General features: G+C 47.1%; 1 protein-coding gene across 1 annotated transcript in view; it reads left to right on the top strand.

Moving 5' to 3' along the window:
- Positions 1 to 6,151: 6,151 nt before the first annotated feature.
- mtus2a (microtubule associated tumor suppressor candidate 2a) overlaps positions 6,152 to 15,031 on the top strand; it is a gene marked incomplete at both ends in the record, with an annotated part of 28,230 nt that continues 19,350 nt past the window's right edge. Inside the window, 3 exons of the mRNA XM_079739060.1 lie at positions 6,152 to 8,212; positions 8,685 to 8,928; positions 13,098 to 13,445. Coding sequence (XP_079595186.1) covers positions 6,152 to 8,212; positions 8,685 to 8,928; positions 13,098 to 13,445 — 2,653 coding nt within the window. The remainder of the gene's footprint in view (positions 8,213 to 8,684; positions 8,929 to 13,097; positions 13,446 to 15,031) is intronic.

Here is a 15,031-nt window from a genome sequence, read left to right as displayed (position 1 = left end):
TATATATATATATATATATATATATATATATATATATATATATATACTGTATATATATATATATACACTGTATATATTCGTTTTGTACATTTCAGTCCTCCCGCAATCTCTTCCTTAGCGCAACAGCTGGCAATAGCTACCGGCACGGTAAACGTTGCCGTTTTGCGTTTGCAGAAATAGTTATTTTGGGGCAAAACAACAACCCTTGGCTGTGACAACAACCTGATCGTAGACGGGCTTGGTATGCGTGGGCCTTCCGTGTCTGGTGGGGACGTGTGTGTGTGTGTCGTGTGTGTGCGCGTGTGCCCGCATGGTTTGCATTCAGCTATGGGTAAATCAAATCATATTACCCCATAAATCCTATTGGCTTGCTGCATATAGCAACGAATCCACTTAGTCGTTTCCAGTCATGGAATAGTCCTCCGACATGCGAGCGATGAGGAAATCATCTGTCTTCATTGCGGATAACTGCTCTCACCTTCATTGTCTTTATGGGTTTGCCTAGCCCCGCCCCCCCCCCTACTCCCCTCCTCTGACCTCTCACTCCACTGGAATCCTGTTACAGCACTTCTTTGCTATTTAAGGCCATCCCCCTGGGGTGGCAAAGGTCTGCAGTTAGACTCTGGATGTGCAAACGTGTTGAGAGAGAGAGAGAGAGAGAGCTGAAATACAAAAAAAAGATTAGATTGATCACCTCGCCTCGCTCTCCGTACAGCGTGGCATCGTGAGACGGAGGCGCTGGTGCACAGAGAGAATTTTGCTTTTTTAGGAAGAGGAGAGCAGAGATGCTTTGGATGGGGAAACATCCCTACTGGTGAGAGGGCAGGGGATAACCAGTAACAGATAGATTGGACTTTACGTAAAAAAAGCTTAAGAATTTAATATAATGCTGATTCTGGCTAGATTGATGGAGGGATCTTGTGTTGTAATCTTGTGGTCTGTGGCCAAGAGATAGCTAGACCAAGACCCCTGATCATTAGCATTTTAGGACTATGACTTTTTACTATTGATACTATTTACAATTGATTCATGTTGTTAAGGAACATGTAGCGGGGCCTCCCTGAAGAATGGCTATCACTGTGGCCGTTGGGAATCAAACCCAACCTCCCAACCAGACGCTACACTAGGCAAAACGTTATCCTGCTTGGCAGAAGCCCATATTACAAATCTCAGTCACACCTTCCTCGTGCCTTTGTTCTGTTAATCCTGTTAAGGTATGTCTTGAGGTATCGTCCTTGTTCCGATATAAACACAAACAAACACACACAAGAGCATAATGCTGTTCAGTCGCCAGGTTAATCGCCACTGTGGTTGGCTTTCTTGGAATCATGTCGCTATTGTTGTGTCTGTTGGTGATGCTGTTTCCTGGAGAGGAATGAGGTGACAAGAGGATGAGGAGAAGGAGGAGGAGAGAAGTAGGATGAGTGGAGAGGAGGACAACAGGAGAGAAAGAAAGGAAAAAAAGTGGATGAGAGAGGAGAAAGGAGATGAAAGGAGAAGCTTTTTATAAACTGATTTACTGGCATTTCCCGTGAAGGGAATCCTCTTCCATATAAACATGAATGGTTTTAATGTTCCTGTTTAATACAATTCCTGAAATTGGACGTGTGTGTGTGTGTGTGTGTGTGTGTGTGTATGTGTGTGTGTGTGTGTGTGTCTGCTCGTGTTCTCACTCATGGTTTATTTTTGAATGTGTGATCACAGTGAATTCATCAGCATGTCTAAGGTGAGAAAGATGGCTTGTATTCAGTCAACTCGTACACACACATGCACATACATGCAAACACTTCCACATTAGTAGACATACTCACGTCAACACATGCATGCTCTCTCTCACACACACACACACACACACACACACACACACACACACACACGCATTGACACAGGCACGGACACACTCACTCTTGCACTGATATACACACACTTCCACAAGATTAATTACATGCTTGTGCAGACATGGGGTTCCATTAGAGATGCTATTTTAATCTGCAGCATGGCGGCTGTGGAAACATCCCATAATGTACCATGTTCATTCTCATCACTCATCAATGAGGTTACTATTACATTATTGTTTCATCTCAAATGATGCTAGTATTGGCAGTAGCATAACTGATATTATATTATCTTGTATTCATAAAGCTTTATAAATAAGATAATATATTATATGATTTTATAATATAATGTTATTTTATTATTAAATTGTAATTGATCTGATTAACTTTTGCATCTGTATCACTGTTCTTGCTTTCTTTCATTTCATTATGCCGAAATACTTCAGACAATGTGTGTGTGTGTGTGTGTGTGTGTGTGTGTGTGTGTGTGTCTGTGTGTGTGTGTGTGTGTGTGTGTGTGTGTGTGTGTGTGAGATAGAGAGTGAGGTGTCTCATGGGAACATCCTATAAGAGCTAAAGTGGAAGGGGAGGTGGTGCATTGGGGGAGGAGTTTGTGGTGGGAGGAGAACATGAAGGAACCTATGAAGACAAATGGCCTCTCTAGCATCCACATGTGCAGCTCGTGGGACAACAAAGAGCTACAATAGTCATGCATGTTTCTGGGCACCACTTGTATGGTTTACCTATGTGGTAACCTACATACTGTGCCTCATCTTTTATTCTCTCTCTATATATATATATATATATAGAGAGAGAGAGAGAGAGAGAGAGAGAGAGAGAGAGAGAGAGAGAGAGAGAGAGAGAGAGAGAGAGAGAGAGAGAGAGAGAGAGAGAGAGAGAGAGAGAGAGAGAGAGAGAGAGAGAGAGAGAGAGAGAGAGAGAGAGAGAGAGAGAGAGAGAGAGAGAGAGAGAGAGAGAGAGAGAGAGAGAGAGAGAGAGATCAATATATAGATATGGATATAAAGACATATATATAGATATAGGTTTTTGTGTGTGTGTGTATATATAACTATATCTATATATAGATACATAGATATCTGGGCTATTTTGTGTAGCCCATTAACACAGTTCCGGTCTCAAAGGACTTCACAGGTCCACATCGGACCACATAAACATCCTTGAAGTAGGGCTCACTCACAGCCAGGGAGGCTGGTGTGTGGTGTGAACTACATAGAGATCTGTCTCTATAATACCGCCAGTAGCCGCCTCCCATTGTGTCCAGTCGCTATGGAAACATCAAGGCTACATATCGATTCATCAATATCAAGTTGGCTAGCCCGCTAGGCCATTCCACTAGGCCATTCCACTGGGTGACTGGGCCAATCCACTGGGTGACTGGGCCAATCCCCTCACCCTCTGTTTCAGTCAGGAGAGCTGAGCGGACGCGGAATAGTCCAAGGTCATTTCAGGTTTCATTTGTTGGCTGAGAAACTGTACTAATAGAATCGGTTAATAAAGGTTGACAGGGTGAAAGATTAATGGGTATTATATGCATAAATCCTTCCTGTCGAGTGGTCTTTCAGAATGCCTTTCAGAAGATATGATCTGAATGAATACAACCCATGTCATCCTGTGAGAAATGGTTCTAGTTGGGATCAATAACAAGTCCTCATTGATCAACGTCACTTGGTTCCTTGTTTGTATATCAGATCAGTAATACTGCAATAATAACAAATAAACGTGATCATTTCTCTGTTAATTATCATGCTTTTGTTTTTAATGAATGCTGATTTAGGCTCTTGATTGGAATGGAGGTTATGGATAGTGATTGGATTGGTAGTTATTGGTTGACGCTAGTTAGGGATTTGGTTTTTGATGTTGACGGTTATGGGATATGTAATTGAGGGTTATGGCGTTAGATAGTAATGGCAAGTTATGGGCTTGGTTATGGTTAGTTATGGATTGGGCGACTCCCTCAGGCCAAGGCAGGCGTCTTCATGGCCGATAAAACAGCTATGCTCTGGTGAGCCCAGCGCAGCACAAAGCAACTGGCAGGACTGCTGTCATCAGCACCTCCTGCAGCGATCCATCACCGCCCTGTACCAAGAAGCACCTCCTTCACTTTCAATATGCTCCCCTACCGATATAACACCCACCTCACTTTGAATAACCTCCTCTACCAATATTAGACTGTCTTCGCAGCTAATGCACTCCTCTGCTCATATAGCACTGTCCTCACTTTAAATATGCTCCTCTTTCTTTGATTTTGTCTGTTCCTTTCTGTCTGTCTCACTGTCTGCCTGTTTCCCTGTCCATCGCTTTATATCGCCTCTTCCTCTCTCAGCAACACTAGTACACAAAACACACACATACACACAAACAAGCACAGACACGCACACACACACACACACACACACACACACACACACACACACACACCGTTTTACTCAACCATCCCTGGAATCTGGTCTTTAACATGGCTGAATATAAATGAGCCTTGGTTCAGGCAGAGCAAACAGCTGTCAGTGTATTAGTGGTGTCGGTTCAATGCCAGGGCCAGCGATAGATCAGAGAATGTCCCGCCTAATTAGAGGACAGATAGACACCTGCTCAACTCTCACTGAGATCCATTTGAACTGTTGGTCTGATTCCATGATGTCTCCTAGAGATACTATTAGAGCCTGCATCCTACTGCTTTTGGTCACCATCGCTTGTGCTACTGCTATCTCGTTTATGACAAGCCATGGTAGTCGAAGGCTGGGCTGTTTGAATCTGGTGCTCAGTCTATATGCCTCTTCGAGCAAGTGTGTCAGGCCACTATCTGCTACTTAAATAATTGTCTCCCTATTTTAATTTAATTGTGGTTCAATTCTGTCAATTGCACATTTCCAATCATCCAAGGGACTCGATCGACAGACACCCTCACTTATATAAGCCACTTTTTGGAGGCGGTTGAGAGTCGGTAATGACTGTAGGAAATGGATCTTTCTATGGATGTTTCCCTGGAGAGACTCCCTGTCTGTTGCAGTCTCCCAGCCAGTCCCACCCACACAGTCTGTGCTATGTCACTCACAACCCTACCCTGTACACACATGCACACGCACACACTACTTCGCATTATTTCACACTTCTGGGACTTTGTTTATGTGTCTCTCCTGAGAAGTGAAGCTCATTATAAATCATTTCTCAACTTTCCTTCCAGATACTCCGCCTGTCTCTCTCATCCTTTGGGGGATCCCCTTCACTCGCATGAAGACAATGTGTTGCCCTAGCTTGCGTCTTCTCTGTCTCCGTCTCCGTCTCTCTATCCCTATCTCTTTCTGTAGCACTATTTCTATCTCTAGCTCTCTCTCTGCAGCTCTTATCTCTTTTTCTATCTCTCTGTATCTCAACGTCTCTCCATCCCTCTGTGTAGCTCCTTTTCCTCTCTTGTTGTTAAGTGAGATGGTTGTTGTAGAGGTCTATAGCTTATAAGTTAAACATATGAGACATTGAGTGGAACAACCAAGGCCTGTATTCCCATAAGACTAAATGTCGGTGTTGATTATGATGTAGATGGAGCAAATGTATTCGTAATACCTTTTTAAAACACATATTGTAGTTCAAAGAATGTAGGCAAGGGGAAGTTAAAATGTACAATAAACACAGCCATGATGAGCACTGGATTATCAAAAGCAATGAAGTAATGAAGATTATCGACTGTGAGAGTCTAAATATTCTAGAGCTCGACTTGTTAAAGTCTGAACCTCTGCCTTTTTCTATCAATCAATAAATTGTAAGGGAAGTTGAATGTAGCTTTTAATTTGTCTTATATTCCGATGGTATGTGGACCACCTTGACTAAACCACTAATCTTGAAGTTGAATGTAGGTTGCATAAAAGTTATACGAGAGTGGGTCGTTATATTTTTCCGGTGCTGTGAGCTTTGAACCCCTGGTCTAGTGTTCAGACAAGATCGGGAATGTTGTGGAATCTGCTGCATCTCGTGCCTTGATGAGAATGATGCAATAGACTTTGTTTCTTCTCGGTTGTGCTTACACCTCTTCTCTACTCTCTTTTCAGATCGGTCTCTCCAACCGTAATCTGGAAGATGTCCGTCATCTCATCTTAAAAACGTCAAGAACACCATAATAAGTAATCTGGAGCGAATGAGCGTCCATGAGATGACATCAGCCCGTGGCCACTCAACTCAAACATCAAATCCAATCCAAACAAGAAAATAAATCCAGCCGTCTGTTGGGGAAGCCATAGCTCCTCCTAAATGGCCAGAGGGCTCCAAGGGTGTCTTTGAGTGTACCAGAGGATACGATCACCAACATGAGTAGCCCACCTAGCCTCCAGGGACTGAGGGGGAGCAGCACGCGCCAAGAGATGCGGAACAAGACCCAGATCCCGCAGTCACACACCGGCGACGCCAACGCCAACCAGCCATGCCTGGCGGGGGGCCAGGGAGAGCGAGGGGTCCTGGGGGAGGATGGCTACCCCACCAGACGCCTACCGAACGTCATCCCCCATGGTGAGGCCCAACAGGGGGTCCGGCTGTCCCAGTACCAGTACCCAATGACCAAGGACGAGCAGGAAGGGGACCAGGACTTTGACGACGGGGGGAGTTTAAGAGACGGAAAAGACGAAGAAGGGCCGATGTCCATATCCTCCAGCTCAACCGCCAGCTCAGCCTCGCTCGGCGGGAAGAGGAACGACAACGAGGGTGACCAGGGCGGAGGGTCGCGTCACGAACGACGGATGCAGGGCAGGCACACCAGCCACAGCTCTGAAGAGCTTGACAGCCCGGTGGAGAGGGGGGAGGTGATGCCTGCGAGCAGAGGCAGGGAGCGTGAGAGGCGGAGGCAGGGAAGTCTTAAGGAGTCCAAGTCCGAGACCAACGTGTTCGCCTCCAGCTGTCTGACGGCCGTCTCTCTGAGCGGAAGTCTGGCCAGTGCGCTGGATATCAGTGGCGTGGCCCAGCTCCCTCCTCCGAACCCCAACACCAGCTACCAGCCCAGCACATACAACGCTACCTCAGCTCAGGCCAGGAGGAGGGCGCCCGCTGTTGATTCCAACCAGAACTCCTCTCCAGCCCCGCTGCAACATGGACTGGAGGATCTGCAAGGTCACCACCTCATCCAGGGCTGGAGACAGGAGGACGGGTGTCGCTATGGAAACGGACTCTCATCCTCAGACGCAAGACTGGGCCTCAGGAGGAAGGGCGGTTTCGATGAGAGGGTGTTACCACCTCGGCGGCAACAGTTAGTCCGTCCGCTCTGTCAGAGCGAGACAGGGAGGGGGTGGGGCTTAGCCGAGCCAATTACCACAGCTCCGCAGAGGGAGCCTGAGCAGGCGGATTGTCAGAGTCAGGGGACCAACAAGAGGTTCCTGAAATCAGCCTTACGCGAACCCTCAGACGTCTCTCACCTGTACAACCTCCAGATGCTCTCTCAACAGAGACAGTCCAAAGAGCTAACCTCCATCGAGGCCCAGTCTCTGGACAGACATCCGTCCACCGCGAGGCGTACCTCCAGCCCTTCCAAACTGCCTCCCAGCGCAGAGAACAGAGCTCAGGCCCAACTCACGTACAGGAGGAACTGCTCCAGTCCCAACAGGTCCACGATTGGAGCCAGGACGTCCACGCCACCTCACTCTCCTCTCAGGACTCCCCAGGGATCTCCACGCAGGCAACCCTCCATGTTCCTCGTCTCCAGGACTGCCTCAGGGCCTCGGCATCCCCAGCCCCATCCTGGGACCAACCCTGCTGTTGAGGCATCGTCTCAGGGTACCAACACCGGGGGTCTGAGACCCCCAGTTAAAACCAACATCAGCACAAGTGGAATCCCCAAAGCGCCTACCAACCACCAGCAGCATCAGCAGAGCTCCCCGAACCGTTACCCCAACACAAACCCCAGAGAGACCTCCCCGTCCCCCAAGGGGAACCTGAAACCCAAGGGCGTGCGTCCCAAGATCATCACCTCCGTGCGCAAGGGTCCCCAGATCAGGCCTCAGGTGATGGACGGGTCTTACCAGGTGTCCTCTCTACCCTCCAGGCTCACCGCTTACTCCCACACTCAGACCAGCTCCCCCGAGGCCCCCCAGCGAGACTCCCCCCCGGACGCCTCCTCCAGGGTCAGGGGCCCGGCGGTCTTCAGCGCCTCCAACCTCCTCTACGAGAGGTACCGCCAGGAGGTCCAGTCCAACATGTTCCCTCCCCAGGGAACCATGAGAAGCGGAGCGAGGGCTCCCCCCGGACACACGCACACTCTGCCCACGACGCACACTCTGGCGGGGCCGCACGGACACCCCCATAGTCACACGGCGCCGCCCAAGCTGTCCGGCAAGGGAGACCACTTTTACGGGACATCGAGTGACAAGAGTACCCCCCCAGAGGTAGGTAGTAAGGAGTGACTGTTTTTATTGATCCATATTTGTTTTGTGTGTGACCTGGCCGTAGTGCCGGTTGATGTGAGATGAAGTGTGGACGTAATGATATGTTGAAAGACAGTTGGCCATTGACATTATAGTTATATTTTTAGAGATTCTCTGTGAAAGACAATAGCAATGTTGGGACTGTAATAGAAAGCATTACAAAGTGTTTGTTCATCGAGTTACTTAACCTAACAGAAGCACTGCTTTGCACAGCTTCATGTTTAAGTATTTAACGGGGGATTTAGCCACAAAGAGCAATTAAATCTGTCTGACAGGAAAGCGAATCATCTGCAAAACCAGCAGAAGCAAGAACATGTTCCTTCATGTACCCAACAGGCTGTATGAAGAACGTTTTAAACGTGCAATCTTTCTGCTGATATTTTTTAAGCGACAGCTGCTCAGATTGCTCTTAAGCGTGTTACTTTTATTCTAGACGGGCAGACCAGCCAGCTTTGGAGGGCTCTCCAGCGATGACACCAAGATGGCTAACCAGGTGGGAGGAACAGGAAGTCTGCTGCGCTCAGGGAGGGGCCTCCGACTGGGCTTGGGAGCCGTTGCCAGGACAACCACCGGCTCAGTCAAGGGAAGGGGCCATGCACAGGCTCAAAGGTCAAGTCTAGTCTTCAGCCAATCGGTGCAGGCTGTGAGTCGCGTGGCCAGTCAAAAAAGCCAAGAAGGTAAGAAATAATAACAATAATATACAACATGTGTCTATGTGGTTACTCAATGCTTTGCAGTGTTATGTGAAGATTTTCATTTGCATTTCTGTTGCATGGTAACCTCCTCCTGCATACGGCGAGAATAGATACTACTGTATTAATTCTCAATTAAGTTCTTGTTATATCATATAGATTCAGGCACAGCACCAAGAAGCTAATATTACTTATTTTAGGAAACCTTGAGCTAATTATGTCTTCGCTTCTGAGGCAGAGAAGTGATGTAACAGAGCTGCCTCATCGTCCTATACTACATGTTACCATGCAGTCTGGGGACTAACTCCCCCATCATTAAAATACTCTGATCTAATTGGCGGATGTGAGCACATTCCAATGGGAGTTTACCCACTTCAGATATCTACCGTTAGAAAGTAGAGAATAATTGGTGTGTGTTCTGATGAGCAGAGTTACATGAACACGCATATACAGTAAATACAAACATTAATGCATAAATACTTCGGTACATGTGTACACATTATACATTCGAAACATACATACAGACTTATTTACGCGAGGGCAAACCCTGCAAAATATATGAGTGAGGGAAATAAAAGTGATGATGGATTATGCCAAAGACAACCCCTTGAACTATCCTCCCACATCACATTTCTCCAAGGAGATGACATATAAAAAAGTGCATCTGCAAATCATGCAGATTCCGCAGCCGACTGCAGCAGTCACATTTGCATCACTGCTCAGAAATCATGGGTGGATTGAAGTGTGACGCGTGCACGTAGTCGCGCATGGCTCCAAGCCAGTGCTGTTAATGACCTGCATATTTTATCCAAGTTTTCTCGGAGGATACACTCATACACATACTTTCACACACGCACACTAACACACACACACACACACACACACACACACACACACACACACACACACACAGAATAATACGAACACACACGCACACACAATCTGAAGCTTCACACACAGAACAGATTACAGATGAGCCTGTTATTATCCATCATCATTTTCTTCTTCCTTACATATGTATGGGGTTCCTAGCGGTTGTGCTTGGTCCCTGGGGGCCCCCGGTGCTGCTGGGCCCCTGGGGGGCCCCTGCTTTTGAAGTCTAAAGCAAATTAGCACTACGCTAATTCAGTCAGTTCATAATGCTAAGATAATTCTTCTCTCCCCTGTATGGTTTCGCATACACCTAGCTATCATCAATATGAAGGATCTTAAGTGGGGCATAGGTCAGGGACTGTGGGCTTTGGCACCTGTGTATGGAAACAGGCTGCGGAGAACCAGGATGCCCATAACAGTAAAAGGGACCGCTCTGTGAACCATTTGTTACCATGTCTTCCTTTCCTCTAGGGAAATAATCTAACCAGCTAGGGAGTAGGGTAGTAAGAATAGCTTGGCACTCAGTACTAGTCACTGCCACATTTGCATACTCCTAAATAGCAGTAACAAAACATAAATACGTTGACCGAATGTAACTATTTTTTTGAGATATGCCTTCCTTCAAGTGTTGAGTGTGATAGAGGGGGTGAGAGCCCGTTCCTGATCCCAACAACTGATGCCATTATACTAGCTGCATTTCATCCATCCAATCCTCCATCCTTTGGTTCAAGCTCCCACCCTTCCATCCTTCAATCCTTGCTTCTAGCCAAGGGTGGAGGTGTCCTTGCCAATGACACCAATGATGCCAACAATCTATTATTTACCAACGACCTACATACCTATCGTCCATCCATCCTACAATCCACCCTACATCCTACATCCTCCACTTGTCCTTGGGCAAGATGTCTCACCTGCCCTGCTCCCAATGAGACTGTTATCAATGTTGAGGTATGTGGGTCAATATATGTAGGAGAGTGTGTGTGTGTGTGTGTGTGTATGTGTGCGTGTGTGTGTGTGTGTGTGTGTGTGTGCGTGTGTGTGTGTGTGTTGTAAGATATTGTGACCATGAATGTATGGCTGAATATGACCATAATTGTGTGGCTGAATGTGGCCATGAATGTGTGCGTGAACGTATTTGACAATACAATACAGTCTGTTGATATGAATAATCCTGACTATTTCGCCCTATTTGAGTAACCAGAACAGAAGAGTGTAGACATGGAGGAGAAAGAGGGGGAAAACCACCATCTTCCCCTGCCAAAGTATTTTCTCCCTGGCGTTTCATCCATGAGCTCAGCGGGATTTGTCCCAGGGTGGGGGGTGCCGTTACCCCATAGAGAGCAGAGAGGGAACCAGGCTATGGGTAATGGGCAGGAAAGCCGAGCCAGCTAGCCTTATATCTCAAGCCAGCAGGATATAACACCACCTAGCTTGGAGGGTTTGGGTTTGTGTGTGTGTGTGTGTGTGTGTGTGTGTGTGTGTGCGTGTGCGAGTGCGTGTGCCTGTGCGTGTGTGCGTGCATGCAAAATTTGCATCCGTATGAAATATTTCATTTGACATATTTCAAATGTCATAGACCGTGTATGAAGGCAAATACGAATTGCTTGTGACTTCAGTGGCTGTCATAATTTAGTTTCCTTCTTCCTCTCCCCAAATGTGCCAAGCTATCTTTCGACAGATTTTTTCTTCAGATTTTCTTTTATCGTTTTTTCCTTACCCAGCCATCTTCCTCTCATCCCTTTTTTCCTTTATCCCCATCTCCAGAAAGGGAAAATTAAACTACAAATGAAACCCAGTTCAGATGTGTTCCGTTGCATGCAAGCAAAATGAATCAAGCTGAAACCCGAATGGCTTAATTTCCTGTGCTAACACAAGATCACTCAAGTGTCATTCATTTCATGAATGAGGAACTGAGCAGTGCCTCAACGATGTTATGGGTAATTGTTATCAATAAAAAGATATCGATAATCCTTAGACCGTGATTACGTTTGTAAAAAAAAAAGAAAAGATTTGTCATGATATCGGCAAAAAAATGAGCTACATTTTGCTTAAGTCCACATTTTGAGCAGCTGGCTCTACCTTGCTTGACTTTACACATTATGAGCTACCACCCTGCCTGTTAGAATACATTATGAAGAGGCTGGCTGCAGCTGTTTCCTGGAGCCCACTGGGAGCTTAGTCAACACAGGAGGAGAGAGGCTGAGCAAACACATTCTGGCTTGTGTCCAACCTCCCACACATCTCCTGAACTTCGACCGAGACTCAGACAGTATGACTAGTACGTTTCTGTCTGCACACTCATATACTGTGTAGATGCAAAGGTAGATACATAAGCAGATGCTTGCATGCACTTACACACATAAACGGATATCTGTGGTGCTGTTCTTTCAGCACCACAGTGTGTGCTGAAACCCTCCTGTGAGTTGGAACGTGGAAGTTTTTGCTCCACCAGCTGATCATGTTGGGACTAGCCGGGGAGAGGCAAGCTGCCATGCTACATGTACTCCGTGCTGTTTTTCTTTCCATCCTTGTCTCTGTCACTGTATGTAATGAGTTCAACCAAGGACAATGCCTTGGATAAATAAGGTATAGCCCCCTCCGGGCTGTCCTGTTATTGGAAAACCACGCACGCTGGGGGTGGTGTTTCGTCCGAGGTCGAAGCCGAGGTTGTTGTTGTAACCATTATGTAAGCCAACCCCCAAGAGTGGTTTATTCAGCTTATACGGCAGTTACCAACAATGATTACACGTACGTTTGACTCATCTATAATGTTATAGGGTTTTTATGGACTTGAATCAGCTGACATGTTTTTATTCTTCAGCGGTTACTTTGAGAATATTTATTTTGCATTGTCAATCAAAAACATTGAGTCAATAGTTGTTTTTGAGTGTTGTTATTAATGTCGGATTTGTAGAACATTGATTCAGTACTGGGAGAAGGCTGAGGTGTCCGGTTATTGAAAAATAATACACACCCTTGGAACTTTATGGACAATTTGGATAAAATATTCAACAATGCTTGGGTATAACATAATATAAGATCTACAATATATATCCCAGAAAGAGCTTTTGATCCCTGTTTTGAGATGGGACCTCTGCAGGCTTCTCCTGTGTTCAAACCAGAGGATGCATTAGAGACGATTTCATCATAGATTAATACGAAGGATGATTAAGTTAAATTCTGATCTGGAGTGAAAGCAGTGCATCGTAGGAAAGCAGTAGGAGAATGCTAACATAGTTGTGTGAGGATCCTAACAGAACCGCTGATCCTATCGCTTACAGAGGACCAGAGTGCCGCTGCCCCGACGACCCACCCTGCCCCAGCCCCGGCTCCAGCCAACCCCCAGTTCCAGAGCGATCTCCAGACCCAGATACAGAGCCAGACCCAGCCTCAGCTCCCGACCCAGACCCAGCTCCAGACCCAGCTCCAGACCCAGGCCTCCAGCAGGTCTCTGCAGCCCAGGGCCAGCCACTCTGGCCTGCGCCCCCCTGGGTTCACCTCTAACGTGCGGCTGGGCCCCGCGGGCCGGCAGGGGACCTTTGGCTTCGCGAGGAGCTCCAGCGTGTCGTCTGCGTCCTCGGCCCACTCGGCTGACAGCGCCAACAGCGCCCCCTCCAGGGCCACCCCGCGTGAGTACCTCTTTACCAGCCTGACTGGTGTGTGTGTGTGTGTGTGTGTGTGTGTGTGTGTGTGTCTTAGAGTGTGTGTGGTGTGTTCATTGGTTGGTCGTCCGTTCCGCTTGAAGGAGTTAAGGTTATCGGAGGGTTCATAATTCACCTTTAGTGTCAGGATGTTTTGAGCAAGGCACTAAACAGTTCCTGACAAGTTGATTGTCGACATGGTGCGTGAACGTGTGGATGGGTGAATGTAAGACAACGTTTTGTCAGCAGCCATAGAACTACTATAGTATATATAGTTCTATACTCGCTACATAAATGCAGTGTAAATAAAGTCTAAACCCAGTTGAGATCAGCTCAACCAAAATAAAAGTATGGGTATTCTGGTTCCATCTCCCTGCAATGTAATGGAGATAACGGCTGTTGACTGCAAAAAATGTTTGCCGTTACTAGGCTTAAATAATTAATAATAAGAAAGCTTAAGACAGAAGAAGAAGTGCAAGTCTATCTTTGTATCTAAACCTGGTCAGATGTATTGGCAGGTTGTGTTTGTTCACAGGGAAGAAAATGTGTGGAAAATATATAGGTTTTAGGTATGACTATATGGTATGGGTGATGATTATTGAGGAAATCGAGCCTGAGGAAACAGCCTTGGTGCCAGTAGGGGCAGTTGGCCTGTTTGGTTGTTAATCTGGTTAGATATCTGGTGGGCTAGTTGGATGCCTGTTGGGCTTTGTGGTACTGTTGCTGTATGCCTGTTGGTCTATCTGGTGGGCCAGCAGTAATCCTGTTGGTCTATCTGGTGGCCAGTTGGTCTATCTGATGGTCTGACTGGTGGCCGTGGTTGGCTTGGCCGGCTGTGGGCTCTGGCCGGTTGGCCGACCAGCAGAGCGTCTCAGAAGCCGGCATGGTTTTTTAATGTGACCTACTTGAAGAGTGTTTTGCTCCTCTTCTCCCAGTTACAGTTGACGTAGGAGCCTCCACGCTCACGCACGTCAGCTCCTCCCCATGTTATGTCATCACTCTCATCCTCTCTGGTGGTTTGAGTTCTCCTCTCTCATCTGAGAGGAGGAGAACACGAAGTTCTGGATGTGGGGATGGTTGGGGGTAGATCTGTTTGGAGAAGGCTTTGGGGAAAATAAGATTGTGGTGGAGCCATGCTGTGTTGGGTGTGTGTGTGTGTGTGTGTGTGTGTGTGTGGGGGGGGGGGGGGGTGAGCGTGCGTGTGGATGATGAACCACATGGTAACCTTCTTGTGTAGGCACTACATGGGGTTTGTAACCTTTACCTGGCAGCTCTCTGACCACCAGTAACTCTCTGTTCTGGCTGTTAGATGATGTCCAACCCCCCCCCTCTCCACCCTCTCTCTTCTCTCTCATCTCACTCTCAACCTCTCTCTTTCCTCTCTCCTCACTCCCCCCCCTCTCTCTCTCTCTCTCTCTCTCTGCTGTCCTCTCTCTCTCTCTCGCTCTCCTCTCTCTCCCCTCTTCTCTCTCTCTCTCTCTTTCTCTCTCTCGCTCTCCTCTCTCTCCTCTCTCTCCTCTCTCTCCCCTCTTCTCTCCCATCTCACTCCACCCATCTCCACCTCTCTTTCTCTC

The sequence above is a fragment of the Pollachius pollachius genome (assembly GCF_949987615.1).
Source record: "Pollachius pollachius genome assembly, chromosome: 6".
NCBI lineage: Eukaryota > Metazoa > Chordata > Actinopteri > Gadiformes > Gadidae > Pollachius > Pollachius pollachius.
The sequence above is the reverse complement of the archived record's forward strand: the minus strand, read 5'-3'. Positions and strand labels throughout refer to the sequence as shown.